The sequence below is a fragment of the Gavia stellata genome, chromosome 26 (assembly GCF_030936135.1).
Source record: "Gavia stellata isolate bGavSte3 chromosome 26, bGavSte3.hap2, whole genome shotgun sequence".
In the NCBI taxonomy this organism is placed as follows: Eukaryota; Metazoa; Chordata; class Aves; order Gaviiformes; family Gaviidae; genus Gavia; species Gavia stellata.
This window is the reverse complement of record NC_082619.1, coordinates 1,455,481-1,476,399: the sequence shown is the minus strand read 5'-3', so window position 1 is coordinate 1,476,399 and position 20,919 is coordinate 1,455,481. Positions and strand designations below refer to the sequence as shown.

The window sequence follows — 20,919 nt, the reverse complement described above, 5'->3', positions numbered from 1 at the left end:
CCTTTGCCCGGCCGCACGGCCAGCTGCCCGCGCCCGGTCTGGGCTCAGGGGCACCCGCTGGAGCAGGGCCCTGCGTCTGGGACGGGAGACGGGCACAGGCACCTGGCCCCAGGCAGGTTTCCTTGGCTGCTGCTTAGCCGGGCCAGTGGGAGTCAGGTCCCCGGGATCCCGGTCCCCTCTCTGAGGACACATGGGACCCTCGGGCAAATCACTTGACTTCGCTGTGCTTCAGTTTCCCCACCTGTAAAATGGGGACGGTGAACGTGACCTACCTCGCAGGAGGTGTGGGGGTCCCCGCATCGCTTTGCGAAGTGCTCTGAGATCCCGGGGCGAAAGGCACTCTGTAAGTGCAAGGTGTTGTTAACGTACCGTTGTCACGCGTGAGAGTCTGGGCAGGACGGCGCGAGACCTCCCAGTTGCCCCAAGAGACCCCCCGGCCCACCCTTGGAGGAGACCTCCCGTGGGAGAGGACAGTGAGGGAAGGGAGTTTTTTAAAGAACTATTTTTAGCTGTCCTAACCTGTTGGCCTTTTTTAGACGGTATCTGGACACAGGTCCACTTACCACAGGATATGCAATGCTGTACTATGCATGGATTACTCCTCTGGCTTGATGGAAAAAGTCAACATAACCGTTTTTTGCAATGTAACACTCTCTATACGCATACGTCTGCGGGTGCTGTACGTGGCGCAGGGGGCTCCGGGGGAGCGGGCTGGCGTGGCAGCTTGTGCCAGCTCCTGCGGGGTCCCTGCTGTCACCAGGGCTTCGGGGGGGCTGCAGAGGCTTTCCGGGGCGCGCGGGGGAGAAGGCCCTGCCGGAGGCGCGCGCTGTGACAGACACGTATGTGTAGAAGCATATATAAGTACATGTAGGAGATACCTGCGAATAAACACAGGATGTGTACGACATGCTGTGTGATGACTTACAGCACATTTTTGCACTGTAGAGGTTTAGTTAGCTTTGCCTTGAATGAAATAAAGTTTATGTTTACTAGAGAAACTCGCTCTAGTGTGGGTTGCTGTGGGTGTCTATTCAGGCTTGCCGTGACCCCCCTGGGCACGCACGCTGCGTCGCGCCCTGCGCCGAGGCAAAGAGCAGCGGCATTCCCCTTGTGTGCCGAGCGCGGGCTGTGTCCATTCTTGGTAGCCACTCGTCCCGGGCGGACGACTGCCGCCGCTCTGCCTGCATCCTCCTGCTCCCTCCTGGACACCCTGGGGCGAGGGCTGCGTGCTGCTTCCCAGCACCCACGGGTGTGCGCTGCCCGCTCGAGTTGGGTGCCTGGAGCCGGGGCCATGGGTCCCCGTCTGCCGGCAGGCCAGCATTTGCAGGGTGCTTGGGGGTATTGCTCAGCGCAAAAGGCTCTCTGAGAGCAGCTGCCTGGAAAGCAGGATCCCTCCCTGCCACGTTGCCTGGGAATGGCCCTGATTTCTACTGGGGCTGAAGCTACGCTAGAAAAAGTTGATTTAAAAGAATGCCTAACGTCCCTGTTTGTTTTCAGTCATTTAAACTGACCCCATTCTGATCAGCTTGTCTGACTGAGTGGCCGAGGTCACCGCAGTGCTTCCTTCCCTGTGCGCAGGAACAGCTTGTTCACAAGAGCCAGCAAATAAACCCTGCCTTGCGCGGGGGAAGCAGCTCCGGCATATAGCGCAGGGTGTTGTGAAAAATACCCCTGCAAGCAAGGGGGACAAAGCCTTCAAAGGCTGTGTGAAAAAACAAATACTTTCTTTTAATGGGGATACTCTACAGCACAAACATCATTTCTCTCTGTGTAACAGTAGTGAGGAAACAGCAGCTTCGCCCCACAGGAGCCTTCCTGCCACAGCAGGGTCGGCACAGGGCAATAAATTAATCTTTCTCCGGAAGGGAGCTTTGAGCCGGTCGGATTCCTTCATGGTATCGGTAGCCGTCGCTCCGAGCCGCCCTTTGCTCCCTTGGCTGGCCTCTGGCGCGCTAAATCACAGCCTGCCAGCGAGGGTTCGGGAGGCACCGCTCACCTTCCGTGGCTTGAGATCCATTTCCCAGCTGCTGCCGGAGCCGAGACAGCCAAGCGCGTAGGGGCGGGGAGGGAGGCTTGGGGAGAGGGGAGGGAACCGTCCTGGCAGGTCTCAGAGCTCCGACTGGAAGGAGGGAGAGAAGAAATTGCAAGCTTGGCAAGGGCAGCCGAACCCAGGAGGCAGTCACGTCCTTAAGGAGCTGGCTCAGCACCCATGCCGAGCCGAAGGGGGCTGGCTGGCTGCAGCCCCATCCCCACAGTGACGCTGCGCTCCACCGCTGCGGCTCCCCTCTGTGCAGAGCCGCCGAGGGGGCCCTGACCCTTCCCCACCGCCCCCCGAAACCTGCGTGATGGCGCAGCCGTGTGTGCCGCTGCAGCGGAGTCAGCACTGACCCTCCGGACGGCGTAGATCCAGTTGAGGTAGGCACGGACGCTGGTGTAGACGCCGGGCATACTGGGGGTCCCGCAGCCCTGGCCCCAGCTGACGATGCCCACCGCCTGCCAGTGCCCGCCTGAGTACAGCAGGGGCCCGCCGCTGTCCCCCTGCAAAGGACAACCCGCCCGAGCTGGGTGCCAGTGCTCACAGCTGCAGCTTGCGGCCCCTTCCAGGAGGAGAGCTCTTCCCTGGAAGGGGCTGTTCCCTTGATAGGTGCGGACGCAGCCGCCCCCTCTTTCTGGACCAGCCAACCCACCTGGCAGGTGTCCACCCCGCCTTGGGGCAGGCCGGCACACAGCATCTTCTCCGTCACCTGCCCGTGGTAGGCGGCCAGGTTGCAGCTCTCCTTGTCTATGAGTTTCACCTCCGCCTGCTGCAGGGTCTCTGACAGTTTGCCTGTGCGAAACGTGGCCGCTCAGCGGGGTCCCCAGCAGCCCCGGGCGAGCAGGGAGCCCACCGGCCCCGTCTCCTCCTGTAAGCGGTGCTGGGGGGGGAATCTGCCCTCGGCTCGTCCCCGCGCCGTCCCGCTCACCATGCTCCTGCGTGTAGCCCCAGCCTATCACCCACAGGGATGTGCCTGGCACCAGCTCCTCATCGAAATAGGGCAGGCAGATGGGCTTGCTGCTGTCTGGAAGGGAGAGGTGAGGCGCGGGAGATGTCTGGGGAGGCTCCCGGGGCAGGTGCCCCTGCCCAGACTGGCCGGGGCCACGCGCCGCCCGGGCACCCAGCTCCCCGCTGCGCCCTCGGTAAGGCGCCGCTCACGCGCGGCCCTCTCCGCACCGCCGCTCGCTGCCTGGCGAGCTTTGCCTTTGCGAGCTCTTGCTCCAAGGAGGCGGGTGCCACGTCTCACCTGAGATGCGCAGGGGAGACCGCAGCTTCACCAGGGCAATGTCGTTGTCCTTGGGAGATGTGGGCGTCACCTCAGCCAGGAAGACCTTCTCCACAGCGAGGGTGGCGGTGCCCGAGAGGAGGTCGGAGCCAGCCTTTACGCGCCAGCTCTGGATGATGGGGTTGTTCCTGCACACAGACATGTCTGTTACTGCTCCCCTCTTTCCCCTCCACGACTCTGCTGCGGGCCCAGGCAGCAAAGCCCTGCCTGCATGCTGCCCTGCTCAGCACCTCAGCTGCATTGGACCAAGGGGCACAAAGCCCCGCGCAGACACGTTAATTATGGGACGTTTAAGCAACGCGTGGCTTAAACCCAGAGGGACTCAGCCTGGCCTGGAGGAGCTGACCCAGCCCCAGCACATCAGCGCTGGCTGACCGGCGCGCTGCAGCGGGGAGGTTGCCGACTCACTTGAAGCAGTGCGCTGCCGTCAGGACCCAGCTGGGGTCGATGATGCTGCCCCCGCAGATGTGCTCCTTCCTGTACTGCAAGCTGACCTGCCACGGCCAAGCCTCGATGGCGGCCGGACTGCCACCCAGCACGCGCGGACTCCTTATGCTCTCCCCGCAGTCTTCTGCCAGGCGGCGGAGCAGCGACAAAGCAACACGTTAGCTGTGGTGGCGGCTGGGGGGAGAGGAAGAGCACCCACCCGCTCTGCCCTCCTCCATCCTCGGGGGCGAGCGGGGACGGAGGCTCCCGCGCCTCCCAGGGACGGAGCGTGGCCAGGCGCCCCAGCCCCCGTGCCGCTGCCTAGGTCACCCCTTCGTGGGCACCTGGCACACCCGCTTCCGTTCTCCCTTTGCACGTCCTTCCCAGGCTCGCTGGAATGGGTTCCTCCATTCCTTGCCTGCTCCAGCCCACCGGGCGGATGAGCTTAACCAGGGCAATTCATCAGCCAAAGTAAACCCATCCGGGCAGCTGGTTAAGCCTCTCTTGGGTGTTTCATTTCTGGGAGGTTTATACTGGCTTAACAAGAAGGTTAGCAGTAATTAAATCCAACTTTTCTCATGCAAAGGGTGCGGGAACCGGGGAGGGCCAGGGCTCGGGCCAGAGCCCGGCTCCTGCAGCCACAGCGCAGGAGACCATGCCAGGAATGAGGCCGTGGCGCGGCACGAGGCCCCGCGTGCCCGCGAGGTGCAAACAGCCTCACGATACTTACTGGAACAAAAGAGCGAAACAACCGATCCAGAGAGGCACTTCCTGCAAGAGGGAGGAAAAGGGCTGCGTTCAGCCGGGGAGAGGCTCTGGCTCGGCGGCCAGGCACGGCAGGCTCCTGGGCAGGGCGAGGGGCACGGCAGCCACCTCCGCCCAGCCCCACCACTCACCTGCCTGGCTCCAGCATCTGGAGGCTGCCGTTGCTCAGCACGACCTCGCGGGGAGGCAGAGGCTGCCCTGCGCCCGCCTCCGCTGCCCGGAAAGAGGGGGTGCTGGAAGACACGGGGGGGCACGGGTCAGCAAGCATGCCCCGGGGTGCACAGCCCCAGGCACGCTACCAGCGGGGCACAGATGCGGGCAGAGGACGGGCGCTGGCGCCTGAGCCCCTCCGGGAGCCTGGACGCTTGGCGGTTTTGGCTCAGACTGAGCCAAAGCTGGTATAACCCAGTTCTAAAACTTCAGGGACTGAAGCTTTACGAACACGTCCTAAATGCTTGCCCGTGGCCCCAACAAAGAGCTGGTGAGACAGGGAGGAAGCAGGAGCTTAGGAAGGGAATGTGGACCCTGTGCCAGTGAGCAAGAGGAAGACCCCACAGAAAAAGGGGGTTCCTGGGGCCAGGGAGACAGGGATGCCCAAAGAGGGAGGTGCCCCAGACCCGAAGAGCCGGGAGCAGGACGGGGAGACTGGCCGCTGAGCTCAGGATGAGGGACAGGAGCGTATTGAAGGAGGGAGACTACTCCCTGCCCTTCAGGGAGGCCTGGGGCAGGTAGCTCCCAGGGGACCTCAGGGGTGTCCCTGCTGCTGTGACGTTCGGAGCCTGTGCTCAAAGCCTCAATCCCCGACTTTTTGGAACTGGAAAATACCATCTTGGGCCCAGTCTAGGCTCCTAGAGGGGCTCAAACACCAGAACCCATCTTCTCCCTAGTACAGCCTGAACTTAACTCAGTCTCTGCCTTAATCCAGGGCTGATACCAAGTGCGCAGGGCTAGCCAGCTATTTCCCCAAACCTCGCCTTTAACCAGCTTTCGTTGAATGCAGCACTGCAAACTTGCCTCTAGCTCAGGGCAGCACACGAGGCAGCCGCAGGTGGGTGACATGGAGCTTCGTTGCAGCTGCAAGCACCCAGCCCTGCCCACAGCTGTGCAGCACCCACACCCCGGCCAACTGCTGCTCTCCCGGGGCTTTAAAGGGGGGTGCGGTGCCCCACGCCTCTCCCTGGGGAAGCTCTGTCAACAGCGAGAACCCGGGCTGAGCTCTGCTCTGGTGAGGCGAGTGCATGCATCCGTGCATGCATGCTGCAGGGCAAGCCTGCTGCACGGGTGACTGCAAGTAGGTGGGGGTGCGGTGAAGGGCAGGAGCAGGGCGAGGCGCCCGTGGGCTGGGGACAGAGCGGGGGACGCTGGGCGCAACGCTGTGCTTACGTGGGAAGCTGCCAGGGCTTCTAGCACAGAGACCAGCCAGCTCCTAGGGACACACGGAGTACTCTGCGTGGTGGGGATGGACTGAAACCATTAGCGCAGAGCTCCGAGTGCTTTCTAAGTAAACAAAGCCCTACTCAGAAAGAGCATTTATGGGAGAGGGGTACATAAAGCAGGCGAGAGAGGTGGGGAGAAAGCAGCCGTGTACCTCCTGTAGCCCATTTGCTCGCAGGCTGCTTTCGCCAGCACCAGGTTGAAGTGGTCGTGGCAGACGCAGGACCAGGCTCCGGTGTTCCTGTTAAGCACCTGCAGGATGGATCTGTCTTTGGAAACGCGGGCTGGAGACAGACGCAAAGTCAGCTTTGTCACGGGTGACTTTAGCAGGCGGAGGCTTGCTGCAGCAGCCCAGCCCCTCCGGAGCTCTGGCAGGGTGTCCTGGACTCACCCCCAGCTGGTGGCCCCTCGGGGACCCACTGGGGACAGCTGGCCTCGTCCTCGCCCTGCAGACAGTCCACCTGCCCGTCGCACACCTGCTGCAGCGGCACCAGCATCAGGGGCTCTTTGCAGAAGAAGTAGTGGGAGTCCAGGTAAACCTTGACTGGAGGGAAAGGGGGAGCTCAGTGCGGGGCTCCTGCGCCTGGGGGCTCCGCAAGAAGGAGGCAGAGCTGGTCCCGGCTGAGCCCAGGGTCCAGAGCTGTGTTTGCCGAGCTGCGGCTGTGCCCGGCAGCGGCAGGAGGAGGGGGGAGAGGAGAGCAGGAGCTGTACCCAGGAACCCGACCGTAACCAGGCAGGCAAGGCTGAGCACCGCTGCCAGGACGGGGATGCCGATCCGCTTGAAGGACTCCAGCGCCGTGGAGGCTTTGCGTCTTGTGCTGGGACCTGCAACACAGAGGAGCGTGGCCCTGCGTCGCCTGGCCTGGCCTGGCAGCACCTGCGTCCCCGGCTCCTGTGGGTATTACCTCTGCCGTTCAGCTGCTCGGAGGCTAAATCCTGCAAACCAGAGGGGAAAACCAGTTACCCAACTGAAACGTCAGTCACAAAGCAGTTGGCGGGCGGGAAGGGTCTGTAGCAGCGTGGCTAGCTGGCCCCGTGGCGATTCCCACAGCAAGCGCAGAGCTAATGTGGTCAGCCACCCCGGGGAGGGCAGCCCGGAGGAAGCGGGGGATCAGCTAAGCCTGGGCGGGCGCAGAGGCTGCCGTGTCTTCGGCTTGCTCGAGGCCCACCAGGATGGCAGGGAAACCGCCCCAACCTCCAGCTGAGGTTGCTTTAGAGCTGTCGGGGCTGGAGGTGGCAGCGGGGGGACCGCAAGTCCTGGGGTGGCAACACTTGGCTCTGCTCTCACTCGGGGTCACTGGCTGTGCTGTTCTTGCACCACCCGTGCTATTCCAGCAACTGGCTATTGACGTTACAGAGTTAGTGTCGTTAATGCTCCAGAAGCTTAAAAAGCCATAGAATTATGAAAGAGGCTCTTTCTGATGTGCCCGGAAACCCTGAGTCAAAATACAGGTGCCTCCAGGCCTGTGCCACCGAGGCACGTCACGACAGGGGTTGTATTCTTCGGCTGTCCCAGCGCGGGGTCAAAAACCGAGTGGCACAGCCCGAATCCGCCCGACAGCCTGGCGGAGCCTCTGGAGAAACCAGCCCGGCCCATGGGAACAAGCGCTCTCAGGGTGGGGAGGGAGGGCTGTGCCGCTGCTAGGACACGCAGCAAACACAGCCCTGGTAGCAGACATTGCCGGAGCAAGTGATGAATAAGGCATTGATCCCACTTGATCGCTTCAGAATTATTTTCCTGTAATAGCTTCTTAGATGAGAGATGCCCAGCTGCGGTAGGAAAGGTCCCGTGAGCTGCGCCAGCCGTCCGCTGCGGAAGGAGCTGCCCCGGTCCTCGGTGGGTGGGTTGGTGCTGGGCAAAGGTCAGAGCCCCCCCGGGAGGGGTTCAGGTGGACACTGTGCATTTCTATTGCCCTGCTTCGCAGCCGTGCTTGTGCCACGCTGTTGAGAGCCGCTTTCTGGCAGCGTGTGGTTTGAAAGCGTGCTCCTGCCCTGCTGAGGCTGTGGAAAGCAGCACACTTGCTTTTCCCTTGAATGCCCCTCCAGCCCCGAGCGAGCTCTCTTCCATTGCTGTTGCTTCTGGATTCTGCCACGACAGGTAAGACTTGAGCTTTTTTGCAGGGCCGGTACCCAGCATGAGCAACGGGCACTGCAATGACCCCACAGCTCCAGCGGCACGATTCAGGGGAGTTTGGGGTTTGGAAGCCTGTGCTGCTTTGGCTGCTGAGCTCCGGGAGCAGCACGCTTTTCCCTGGGAAGTAGAGCGCTCGAGATGATTGCATTCCTTGTCTGAAGTGAGAGCAGAGGCCACTGTGCAATCCCAGGGCTCGGAGGTTGGGCCTTCGAAGAACAGCGGTGCTGAGGCCGGGGGCGCGGTAAGGCTGTAACGGGGCCGTGCTCCAGCCCGAGGCTGGTGGGAGGGAGTGGTGGAGCGCTCCCTCTTTGGGTCACTCCGTTTGGGCATGTTTAGCTATGCACAAAGGCTCTACCAGCAGGGTTTTACAGGCAAGTGCCAAGCGATTATTTGTGGGTTAACACACAACGATAGCTTGGATTTAATGCGCTGCTAGCTCAGCCGTGGCTGCCCCTCGCCCAGCCAGGAAACGTTGCCTCCCGTCACGGTACTGCTGCAGGGCTGCCAGTGTCGGCTGCTCCCCAGCCCGGGAACAAGAAGTGACCTGTGCAGCGGAGGACCGGACCCTGCCCGGTGCTGGCGGGGCTGTGGGCACACAGCTGCGCCCCGGCATGCAGCTGTCTGGCTCTTCTGACATGCTGAGCGTGGGCAAGTCGTGGCGAGCGCCCGGCCCCTGGATGGGCTCTGCGCAGCCGCTCGGGTCTTTTTGGCTCCCGCGAGGGCACTGCAGTGCTACCAGGGGATCCCAGCTCCAGATCCCGGGGCAGAGAGCCCGGCTCCTGGCAGCAGGGAGTCAAGGACCTGCTGGGAGCAGCAGGGCAGGGTGGAAGGGGAGCGTGTCTTCCAGACCTGCTGTCTTGGCTGCCCTTCCCGAGCCGCTTACCTGCGGCACCCGGTGCCTGCAGGAGCCCTGGGAGTTTTGTAATGCCGGCTCGGCTTGCTCCCAAACACCACCTACGTCCTCCAGCGCAGCCAGCCGAGGGCAAGCGGGGCCGGTCCTTCCTCCTGCTGACCTCTTGTGTCACTGTGGGCCTGGGCCGGGCATGACCCGGATAATGGGATCCTAACGGTTCTCAGGCTGCGCGGGACGGCCGGGGCTCTGCGGCGGAGGGGCACCGCAGCTGCCCCTGCTCGCCCACAAGCTGCCCGTACTTGTGCCCATCGTGTCGTCTGGTGTCGGGCTCCTCTCTGACCACCCTGTGCAGGTCTGGTGCGGACGCAGGTGGGAGGGATGATGCTGTGGTGCCAGCCACCTTCCCACGCAGAGAAGGTATTGCCTGTTGCTGATTTATTTTTTCCTTTTGCATTTTCTTCGGTCCATGAACCTCCTCCGTTTCACACAGATTCACAGCTTGGAGCTGCCCCAGGGCTGCCTCTCCGTCACTGCCCACTTGCCCTCAAAACCACACTACAAGCAAGAGCTGCACTGGTTAAATTCGAAGCGAGGCCAGAGGTGTGCCAGCTCTTGCGTGGAGTGGAAGCACATGATTTCCTGGAGAACTCAAGGCTGCTGTAACTAATTGAGCACCCCTGCCCTATTCTCTAGAAGCACGTTAATGCTGCTATGGCCAGTCTGCGTTCCAGCTGCGCAAATGCCAGCCCACGAGCCATGGACTCCGGAGGAACTTCTGCACCCGTGTCACCTGAGCAGGCTTGGGTGGCTGGGGTGCAGTCGGACTCTTGCTGTTCGCCCTCCGCCGTGCGTGGCCGAAAGGCTCTGTGGCGCACTGAGTAGCTGCGCCAGCTGCTCCTGAAGGAGGGAAGGTGGGATGTGCCTGTGAGAAACCCAGCTTCAAAGGGTGCAGGGAGCTGGGATCCTCGGTTAACTCCTTGGCTGCAGGGGATTTAACCCATGGGGGTGTGTAGCCGTTGCTGCCGTGCAGGGGGGTGAGTTCCCCACCCCGGAGGGGACGATGTCCCAGTGTATTGCTGGTGGAGGGTTTTAGGGTGCCCAGCGAGCATGGCTGCTCTCTGACAAGGAAGCCTTTTCCTCCTAGGGAGGGACTGCATGCCAGGCTGGGGTTTGGTGGCCATGGCTTCGCTTGCAAAAGGCACTGCAGGAAGCTGAGCTGAGTGTGTCCCTTGTGCTGAGCAGAGGGACCGGCAGCGGGAGCTGCTCTGGGGGGCAGGGGCACAGGGCTGTTGCCCAGGCATTGCCCAAGAACCGGCCCCTTCTCAGGGTGGGGGGGATGAGATGCTCCAGAAGGGCACGTTCCCCTTGGCGAGCAGATTTGCGAGACGCGCTGCCTTACTTGTCTGCCTCCTGGTCTGGGAGAGGGCCAAGGCAAGCCACAGAGAAATGTGAGAGCAAGAGCTCTGGGGATAGCCAAGCGCTGTATCCAACAGCCACAGGGGTGTTGAGGGAGACGGGTAAAATCATTCCCTGCCTGGATTCTGCCGGGGGGCTAGGGCCAGGGAGCAGCAGCTCTTCTGAGCCTGGGCCACCTCATTGCTGGTAAACCACTCCTGGCTGAGCTGGGCTGCGAGGAGGGTGGGGTGTGCGGGGTGCCGGCTGCCCGCCCCGGGGCGAGGGGCTGGGGGCTGACATGCAGGGAGGGGGCAGAGCGGTGGGCGAAGCTGTCGGTGACTCACCATGTTCATCCAGCGCCGCCGTGGTCTTCTGCCTGCAGAAAGCCAGCCAATATCCTCCAGTCCGGGACACGGGGAGGCTGTGGGTGCCCCGATGCCCAGGGAGCCCGGGCTGGCGCTGCTCCCGCCGCCCCTGTGCCTGTGCTGCTCTGCCCGCGCTGTACTAACACTGGGGCAGGATCGCCCAAGCACTCCTTAAAACCCGCAACAGGAGTTGTGAAACAGGAATTATGATTTGTATTGTAATATAACACCGGTCTATCAGCAGCACCATCACCTGCAATAATCTCCTGAGCATCTGCCACTGGAGGGTGACTCACCTGCAGAGCTGCTGTCACAAAATAGCTTATCAGAGGTGAACTGACTGACAGAGCAGGATTTTTCCTGCTCCTCTCCTGATGATAAGAGGAACCACAGCCATCCCGCTCTTTGTCTGTCTCTTCCGCGTTGCACCGGCTTGTTTTTAAACAGAGGTTTTAGTAGGTGGAGGAGGAAAGGAGAAGAGTTTACGCATGAGGTTACCAGGCCATTATACGCTCCTGTCCCTCAGGTCACTCGGTCTGTGTGTCCCTGTGCGGCCCCAGGTTGTGCTGGCAGGCGCTCCTGGCAGCGCCGGGGCGAAGTTAAAAGGAAAGCGAGCGGGTGCCCGTGGCAGGTTACCTCTGGGGTTGCCACGCAGGCTGGGGCTGCAGGCAGCACTGGCAGGGGCTCGGCAGGCGCGGGCAGGTGTCCGGCTCTGCGGGAGGAGCTGGTGTCCTGGGCAGGCTGTATGAAGCCGTTGCTCCCCAGTGGGAGTGGGGTGCCCACCCCCTGCCCAGCCATTGTCACAGTGGGCACCCCGGCAAGCTGGGCAGGGCAGGGGCTTGAGCGTGGCCCCTCCAGACTCCCTTAGCCACCCTCTGGGACAAACCTCCCTCTTTCTCCACAGCTTTTGTCCCTGCCGGGGTACAGCAGCACTGCAGCCATGCTGACTGCTGGTTCCTACACCACTGGGATGCTCCTGGACCATTTATGGAGATTTACGGAGGCCTGCTATCCATGCAGATGCGCTGGGCTCAGTGCCGAGGCTGGGTCCGCAAGTGGGGCACTGCGGTGCGAGCTTGGGGATGGCCATGCCCTTCTCCTGCAATGCCCCCGTCCCTTTGCAGGGCAGCTGCCCTGCGTTGGTTCAGTTCACTGAGAGAGGGGCTCTTACAGCCCCCGAGCCCTGTTTCGGGTGAGTGCCGTGCCCGCAGGCAGGTGCTGCGGCTGCTCGTGGAGCTGTGCGTGTCTCTGATGCAAAGCTGGGCTACGTGTCCAGGAATAATAACTCTGGGACAGAGCGGCTTGCTTCAGCCCGCTGCTGGCAGCACTGCTGGGCAGGATGGGCATTTAGGTGTAGGCGTGCAGGAGCCGCTTGCTGCAGCTGGGCAAAGGCCGGTGCAGGGAGCGGGCTGGGGTCAGGGAGTCTGCGGGCTGCGGTCAGCCCCGCTGGCAGCTGGCTGGAAAGCCTGGCCTCGTGCAGACTCATGCTGGAAGTGGTGGGTGTGCAGGAGTTGCCGAGCAGCTAATTACCCTCTCCTTCTTTTGTAATCAAGCTTTCCCAACGGTCGGAGAGAGCTGCTGCTGCCAGGCGCGTGCACTGTGCCAGCAGGGAGACTGCGGAGTGTCCTGGACCTGCAGCTCCTCAGCCGGGGAGCCGTGCCATCGCTGTGCCAGCTCACATCTGCCGCAGCAGGGACCCTGCCCGCTCTGGGGAGAGTGGGTGGCACAGCCTGGTAGCCTGACCAGGGATCCTGGCATCTGCATGTGGCTCTGCAGGTAAGGGACAGCCCCCCCACACTCTCGGGTGAGGATCCGGCCCCCTTGGGAGGTGTGGGGACCTCAGCAGGCTGCGGTCTCGGCTGCTGCCCACATGGTCCATGCGATGCCCAGAGACCATGGGATGGAGAGTGAGCAGTGGCAGCCGGCAGGTCCAGCCACGGGCTTTGTGCAGGAGGCTGCCCAGCACTACTGCGGGAGCCTTCAGCTTGCAGACTGGTTTAAGGGGCTGCGCGCAGTACAGGCACATGGCTGCGCGGGCACCTGATGCAGCGTGAGGTGCAGTGTGGTGGAGCGAGCTCTCCTGCCCAGTCTGGGCATGCCTGTCCCTTGGCAGGGAACAAACTGTGGCTTAAAAGCAAAAGCAGCTCAAGAGATGGGTGCTGCTGGGCCAGCAGGGATCAGGCAGAGGCTCTGGAGTGAGCTCAGTCCCCGGTATCCAGCACCACCTGCGCAGCTGCAGCCCTGTGCCGTTCTGCAGAGACCCCCTCGAGGCATGGGCTGCCTTCCCAGAGCATCCCGGTGCCAGCCCCACGCGCCCCACAGCCGGGCCTGGCCCCGCTGTGCTGTGGAAGGGAGAGCAGCTGGGAGCATCCGCAGGGTGGGAGATGGCAGGGCGCGGCTCTTCCTCCTTTGAGGTTAAGCGAAGGCTTTGAGGAAGCAGCTGAGGTTTGCAGATGTTATGTCACAGCTCCACGCGCCTTCGGGGCTCCGCTTCCTGGAGTGCGGCTGCGTTTCCAGCCCGTCACCCTTTCCTGGCCTCTTGCATGCAGAGCCCTGTCGTGACGCAGGCTTCCAGGCACCCTGGCTCTGTCTTGGGTCAGGCAGGGGCCAGGCAGGGCTGGCCCAGGGCTCTGCACAGCCGCCAGCCTCCCTGAGCCACATGGACGTGCACCCTGTCCCTTTCCTCTCCGCTGCCCGGCGAGGAGCAGTCCTGGCCTCTCTGTCCGAGCCAGGCACTGCTAGGGCCTCGGGGTCTGTGCATCATCCCCTCTGCATCCCGCCAGCTCTGCATCCCGCCCTTCCCTGGCCAGCGTCCCCGCGTGTCCCAGGCATCACCCCTGGGTCTTGGTGCCAAGACGCTCGCTCCTGGGGAGGGCTGCTCGTGGGCTCGGCTCCTGCCCTGGCCGCTTGCACGGGGGCACGGCATAGTCAGAGGCTGTGCCTGGCAAAGCGTGCACAAAGAGGTTTCTGGGGGGCAGGGGTTTTGCCCCTGGCTGCCCGGTTTCCAAGCTGTTAATGGTTATCCCTGTTTGCTGCCTTCTACCTGCAGCCACGGGAGACGGGTTCCTGCTCTTTCTGCAAGCAGGCGGTGATTGCCACCTAACCCTGTGGCTCAGGGCTTTGAGAAGGTGATCGAATACAGCTGTAAGTGCATCGCACCGGGAGGTGTCTGTGGCTGGGGGCAGTGGGTGGGGGACGTCCTGTCACCCTGGGGCCCTGTCTTCCCGGTGGGCGGGCATCATAACCTTTGTGGGCATCCCCAAATGCTCAAGCCCAGGCTCTGTGTGGCACCTTGTCCCCTCCCGGCTGCTGCTCTTTGCCGGGAGGTGGCAGCTGGAGGACACAGCCACTCGAGCACCTCGCCAGGGCTGGACACCCCTGTGTCCAGGGCATCCCTGCCCCTGGGGCTCCCAGCGCTACCAGTTCAGCCGCTGCCAGGGTGCCTGTCCCTGCCAGCAGCGGGAGGGCAGAGCTGCCCGCACGGGCAGGCATCGCGCCTACCCTCTGCGGGTGGGGAGGCCGGGCTGGGCTGGCAGCAGCCGTCCCGGGCTGGGGCACAGGCGATGCACGTCCATCGCGTGAGGAGTGATGTCTGCCGGAGCTCCTCTGCTTTCTCCCCTGGGAACCAGTTGAACCGGCGGGCGAGGAGCGGTGCCCGGCCTCGCTGCGGCACAGGCGCTGGGGCGGCTGTGTCACCGGGAGAGGAGGGGACGGGCAGGACGTGCCGGGCTCCAGCACGCGCCGGGCTCTGCTGCAGCAACTCCCAGCCTGGGCCAGCCGTGAGCAGCTCCTGTGGCACGGCACTGGGTGCCAAATGGACCCCCGGGCAGGTGAGTAGGTGGCATTTTTCTCCCCTTATGGAGCAGAGGTGGGGATGTTTTATGGCACAGGTAGCGGTTGGTAACCTTCCCTTCCCCTCTGCTGTCTCTGGAGCTGGGGCTCGGCTGCTGGTGTGGCTCTGCCTCGAGCAGTGCTGCTCGGAGGCATCTCGCTGGGATGCGAGGACGTCTGCTCCCGAGGGTGTCGGGACAGGGAGCGCCTCCCACGCGCAGCACGGGGCCGGGGCTGCACATGAAGCCGTCATCCTCCCAGCAGCGGTAGGCGTGGGGAGAGGGCAGTTTCGGCAGCCAGCTGATTCAGGGAGGCTATTGCACCACGCTCCTCCTGTCCCGCAGCTCCTGCTGCGTGAGTCACTCCTGCAGCAGGCTCCCTGACCTCACCCAGGCCGGCCTGTGCCGGGGCCCGGGGCTCTTGGCTCACCCCTGGCCCGGCAGAAGCAGGGTGCATTGGCTGCCCGCGTGTCTATCCTGGCCTCCCGAGCCCTGCCGTGAGGGCCCAGCAGGAGGGAAGGGCAGGCTGGTCCTGCTTATCTTCTGCGCAGCTTGGGAGCTGGCCGTGCGACGCTCTGCGGCTCCCTGGGTGTTTGCCGGATCCCGTCAGGTAGAGCAAGTGCTGCGGGTTGCAGGACGACCTGGGACGTTGCTCACTATGTAAACACGCTGACCACAGGGGAAATGTTCTCACTCCACCGGCATCTGTCTAAATTTAGCTGCTGTTAGGTCATCCTTTTCCGCTGCCTCCTCGCTCCTGCCGCTGCGAGGCACAGCGCCCTGTCTCAGTGCCGGCCGCTTGCCCCAAGCCCTCCACACGGGCCAGGGAGCGCTGCGGGGCTGGCCACACACCGGGGCAGTGGCCCAACCCTGCTGTCCCCTCCTGGGCACGACAGCCCCCAGAGCTGTGCCCACCACCACCTCTGCCTGCGCTTTGCTAATGGGCCACGCTGGGAGCAACTGGGCAGCTTACTGGTCAGGGGGGCCCCGCGGGTGCGGGGATGCTGGGGTGCAGGCGGGTGTGCAAGAGGCTGTGCTGCCTGTGAGATGGGCTGACGCCGGAGCCCGATGTGAGAGCGGAGAAGGGTCTGGGACAGCGTTTGCGCAGGGGTTTGGGAGAGCGGGAGCTGGTAGCAGCCGGAGAGAGGTGCGATTAGCAGCCCTGGGCTGTACATTGCAGAAGGCTTGGGCTGTACAGCAGGCAACCTGTTGTCAGCAGAGAAATGGCTGCTCGTTGGCTGTGGGGTGTCTGGGCACGCTGGTGTCCCCTTGGCCATGCCGGGAGTGTGGGTCGGCGCTGGGCTTCGCCAGACCCCGCGGTGCGGACGGGAGGGATGGAGGGGTGCAGCGCTGCCGCAGAGGTCCTGCGCGGTCCGGCCCCAGGCCTGCGCCCGCAGCAGGAGGCTGCTCGCCCTGACAAATGCATCCTCTAGAGGGAACTGCCTGTCCAGAAATGGGTCTGCGCAGCTGCGCAGGGACGGCAGCGGGGACAGACCGGGGTATGGCACTGCGTGGCTGCGGGAGCGCTGGGACAGCCAGTGCCACAGCTGTGGCACCTTGCTGCTCTTCTGCGCTCAGCCGGGTGCTGCCAGGGCATGGCTGGCAAGGCGCGCCAGAGCTGCAGGACACAGCGGCTGCGGGAGGTGACAGCCAGAGAGTGCCTCCTCGGCTCCAGCCCTGCTCTGCTACCTCCCTGCCCTGCCTGCACTTCTGCTGCCAAAATTACAGCTAAATCGCATGGCTGAACCCTGCTGATTGCCAACAGCTCCCTGCGCAGCTAAGAAACGTGCTTCACCCCAGAGGAGCGTGCGTGGGACCAGGAGTGGGGATACAGGCATCGACAGGGTGGCCACCTCCCCGCCTCCAGCGCTATGTGATGGGCCCCGGGCACAGCCGAAAGCTGCCTGGGGTCTGGGTGAGCTCCCGCCAGGGCCAGGAGCGGGCAGAGTAGGGGGTCCTGCTTACGGGGAACGTGGGCTCCTGTTTACAGCCATTCCCTTCCTGATTGGGCTGAGGGCAGTGGGTTGCCCACACTCCTCTCTGGGCTCCCTTCCCGGTCAGCATCCCGCCCGCCGGCTCACCTGGGGACAGCGGAGGCGGTGGCTGTGCGACCAAGATCACAGGTCTCCAGCACCAGGCTTTGGGGGTAGCAAAAATCTCCATGCCACAACACTCAACAGCTCAACAGCCTCACAGAGCACAGTCCCTCCACGCCACAGGGACAGCACGGGGTGGAGGGATGTATCCCAGCCCCACAGCAGTCCTGTCCCCACCTGGGGATGATCAGAACCCCCAGGCATTTGTCTGCAGAGCTCCTTCTCCCTCTGCTTTACAGGGCAAGAGCCCATCAACGTGCTCGGGGTTTTCTTGGGTGTCGGGCTGGCCTTGATGATCCTGGTGCTTTTTGGCTACGCCTTCGTCCGGTGGTACCAGAGGGGCCAGTGCTGGCACCGTGAGTACGGGCAGAGCAGGGGGACGGCAGCAGCAGGGCAGGGAGGGCTCAAAAGAAAAGGGCTGCAGGGCTCGGCATGTGGGGAGCACGCCTGACATTTGCTGGTCCCCGGGGGCGGGGGGAAACCTGTGTGCAGGGCGGCTCTGGGGCAAGCCGGGGCACGCAGAGGCCGGGGAGCGGGATGCACGGCGATGTCCCGGTGCAGCTGGCTGTCCCGCCCATCCCCACGCCACCACACAGACTTGTGGCAAAGCAAAGGCGAGTTCATGGCACCACATGGCTCTGACACCTCTCCTCCCTGCCTCCCCAGGGCCCGACTTCGTCTTCAGCCTCTACCACACATGGTGAGTGAGGCCACGCGGGGACCTGGGGCGGGCTGGGTGCTCCCTTCGCCCGGTGTGGGGGTGTCGCAAACCCTTGCCAGTCCCAAACCCGCTGAGCTCTGCTGTTTGCAGGCACTGCCTCCTGGGACAGATGCCCTGGGGAGCCCCGGCTGTCCGGGGACAGCCCCTGTCCCGCAGGCTGTCAGGGGCTGGAGGGGGGCATGCGGCTCGCTGACATCTCTGCCTTCCCCGCAGCGGGCGGGGGGCAGTGGCGGTGGAGCTGGTGCCACCGTTCAGCATCAGCGGCTCGCTGAGCGGGGCGGAGAGTGGCTACGTGCCTTTCCACAACCGGGGGCCGTGAGGCGGGAGCCGGGCTGGTGTGCAGGTAGGACATCACCCCCCTCCTCCCTGCCTGGCGGTGGGTGAGCGGGTCCCTGGCTGTGTATGCCCCCCAGCACAGCCCACAGCAGCAGCGCGGTGCGGCTGCCCCGCAGCGCCGGGGAGCAGCCAGCGCTGGGGGCTGCTGCAGCAGTGGGTGCTCCTCTGTGCTTCCTCGTAGCCCCTGGTCATTGCAGCTTTCCCTGGGTTTTTCCTGGAAAAGTCCTCCCCACGCCTGTGGGGCATCAGGGGCTTTCCTGGGGCTCAGGTTTTATTTCTCCCCATGCAGGCTTTGGTTTGCATCCCCCTCCCTGCGCCCCGTTGTCGCCCCTGGGACGGGGCGTGTGGCCGGGGGTGAAGGCAGCTCGGGGCTGGGGCTGGAGCCCATGTGCTCCCTGTGCCACTACCCCATGCTGCTGCACGCCCACCTCCAGCAGCGACAGAAAGAGCAACCAAAACCAGCCACGGGGGAACTCCTCTGTTCTTGCTTCTTTAAAAAACAGCCCCTGAATAAGCTGGATTTCTACTGAAATTGGAATGATGCAGTTTCTGTTTTTTAAAAGAGCTTCTCCATCTGCTCCCCGCAGCTGCATTTCTCTTCCTGGCCCTCCCTGGCCATGGGCAGCGCTGGAAGGTGCCCGAGCCCGGCTGCCGTCCCCATGCCAGTGCACTGGCTCAGCCTCCCCTCGCTGGAGGTTAAGGAAGGGGGAGCTGCCTTATCCCAGCCTTCCTCAGCACACATCCTGGAGAGAAAAGCCATCTTCCCGGTGGATCCCCGTGGCTCAGAGGCACCCCAGCCCCGGGGACCAGCTGGCTGCGTGCCCAGGAGACCTTGGGCCAAGCTGTTGGTGAACGGGGCAGTGGGAGTGCAGGGAACCAGCTAAAAAGGGTGGCAATGAGCCACAGAACTGGATGGCTGGTTTTGTGCAATAGGGGAAAATGCCGTAACTTCCCTCCTCCGTCAAATATCTGGACCAATGTGGAAATTTGTCCTCCGCACTGATAGTGCAAGCAAATACTTCAGAAAGCCCCTGTGGGCTTTCTTGTGGCTTTCTCGTGCCAGCCGCCTTCAACCTCGGCAGAGCAACCGGCCGTGGAAGCGCCTGGAGCGCAAAAGCAGCCCTGGCAAAGCTGCTGCAGCCCTTGGAGGGGGCCCCTGCCCGGCAGGCGGGGGCTGGCGAGGCACGGGGGCTTGGGACTGTTTCTTTGCAAACTGCTTTCTCAGAAGGAAAAGGAAGAGAAACTTGGAGACCGCACTGCTGTGTGTAGGGAAGCTGGTGAGGAGGGAGCGGAGAGCCCCAGTCTGCTCCCTGGCTCGCAAGGGAGCTGGCGGCCAGCCGCAAGCCCCCCCTTCTCCTTCCCCGTGCCCGCCGTGCTGCTGCTCGCAGGGTTTGTGCGAGGCCGGGGGCTCCGCAGCCCCGGCGTTGGAAGCATTTGCATGGGCCGGTGCTGGGGGAGGAAAGGTGTTTGCATGGGGGCAGCTGAGGTGCGATGCTCCCCACTGCAAGGAGGAGCGGGAGGAGGAGAGCTGCTTGCAAGAGGAGTCAGAGCTGAATGTCCTCCGTGCGTTAGGCTGTGACTTAATTCAGGAAAATGTGAGCATCTGGGATTTCCAGAGAGTTGGAGGGACCGTCCGTGCTGTCAGCTATTGAAGCCAAAGCGCGTGGTCTGTGGCTTTCTGGCAAACTCATCTGGGTTTCGTTGAAAGGCGAGCACTGGCCGCTCGCAGTGGGGGGGGGAACGCTGCCACTCTCGGCCGCGGGTGCTGCCCCTGGACACTGCCAGCTGGAGCCTTCCACAGCGAGCAGGAACCGGCAGCACCCGGCACTGCGTGGGATCCGGCCGCAGAGCTTGACGTCAGGAGTATTTATAAGAAAAAAAAAAAAAGTCACGCTTAGTTTTGATGACTCCGTTTTTCAGAGAAAGCTTAAAAAAAAAAGGCAAAAAACCACAAACCCCAAAATACCCAGAGGCAGAAGAGCTGGTGGGCATGGAAGGGCAGGAGGCTGCAGGCGGTTGGCATCGGCGGTGCAGCTGCAACGGGGCCCCACCACGGCCAGCAGCCGTGAAGCGGGGAGCCCGTCTTTGGTGTCGGCAGTGCTACGTCAGACATAACAGGCGGAAATGTGGCAATGCATCAACAACCCTTCTCCTGACTGCAGTGATTCATGTTTCCACCTGAAAAAAGCGTACTCCCCCAGCTGGGTTTCCACCAACGGTTTTAATGGGACCATCCCACCGTGCAGGTTCTTTGAAACTAAGCGACTTTTGGAAAAACTCTCCAGTGACCTGGCAGGAGTGAAATGTAGCCCACGGTAAGTCGTTCCCATCTCACGCTTGTTTCCGCTCTGACAGAAACAATTCCCCCACCCTCCGGTTTCGGCTTGTTCCGCTCTGCCCTGGAGGTGCTCCTGTCCTTCCCTGGGGTGCGGTCCCCGAGCCGCTGCCCCGCGGGACGCGCTGCACACCCACTGCACCCCTGTGAAATCACCGCAAGCTGCCCGTGTCCTTTTCCCTGCTCCTCCTCCGGTGCCTGCTCCCACAACACGACACTCGTCTGGGACAACTACCCTGGTCCTCAGATGAGTGTGAAGCTCTCAGTGGGCTGCCTTTGTTCTCCTTTTTTTCCAGTTGTGATGTGGAAACCCTCTTCCCCATGTGAGGCAAAGGCATGTTGCCTTTTGCTGCGGGGGAATGTCCGTGTCTCAAAATAGAAAGCACAGCTTGACCTTACAAGAGGATGTACAGATGACTGGATGAAATAAATCCTTTCTGTATTTACAAATTAAATAGAATAAATAATGTCTGTATGCAATAGTGGCAGAACATGGACCATAGTGTGGACAGGGCTGCCCTGGCTCAGGCTGGGCTCACATGGCAGCTGCTGCAAGCACCCTGCACCCGGTCGGAGGTAGCCAGCGCCCCGGGTCTCTGCCACAGGGGCTGCAGGGTCTCTGTAGGGGTCAGGAAGGTCCCTCGCTCCCCCCAGGTGAGGCCAGCCAGGGTGGGAGCTCCGTGCTCCCAGCAGCAGGATGGCTGACGTCAGGCTGCTCTTCGCTTTCAGCCTCTGTGTTGTGAAAGGTTTGGACGGCGTCAGCGGCACGGACGTCAGCTGGAGGAGCCCAGCGCTCGCCTGTCAAAGGGGGAGTGGGGAGGGCAAGCGCAGGGCTGGTGCCGGCCCCCAGGGTGCCCCTGAGCCCGGGGGCTGCGTGCCCCTCACTGGGCTGCTGGGGAGGTCGGACAA

The 20,919-nt window shown here is 63.0% G+C and overlaps 2 protein-coding genes across 2 annotated transcripts; one reads left to right on the top strand and one right to left on the bottom strand.

Moving 5' to 3' along the window:
- Positions 1-2,107: 2,107 nt before the first annotated feature.
- On the bottom strand, positions 2,108-10,680 carry TMPRSS4 (transmembrane serine protease 4). The gene is made up of 13 exons (XM_059829551.1): positions 10,672-10,680; positions 6,851-6,881; positions 6,657-6,770; positions 6,337-6,489; positions 6,100-6,229; positions 4,643-4,744; positions 4,477-4,517; positions 3,729-3,891; positions 3,282-3,448; positions 2,964-3,059; positions 2,688-2,827; positions 2,389-2,538; positions 2,108-2,119 (listed from the first exon to the last, which is right to left on the bottom strand). Exons 1-13 carry the CDS (start codon positions 10,678-10,680, stop codon positions 2,108-2,110), a joined length of 1,308 nt encoding a protein of 435 aa, XP_059685534.1.
- A 3,826-nt stretch (positions 10,681-14,506) lies between these two features.
- SMIM35 (small integral membrane protein 35) lies at positions 14,507-17,658 on the top strand. The gene is made up of 4 exons (XM_059829550.1): positions 14,507-14,522; positions 16,858-16,974; positions 17,285-17,318; positions 17,553-17,658. The coding sequence occupies exons 1-4, from the start codon at positions 14,507-14,509 to the stop codon at positions 17,656-17,658; spliced, it is 273 nt and encodes a 90-aa protein (XP_059685533.1).
- The last annotated feature ends 3,261 nt before the right edge of the window (positions 17,659-20,919 follow it).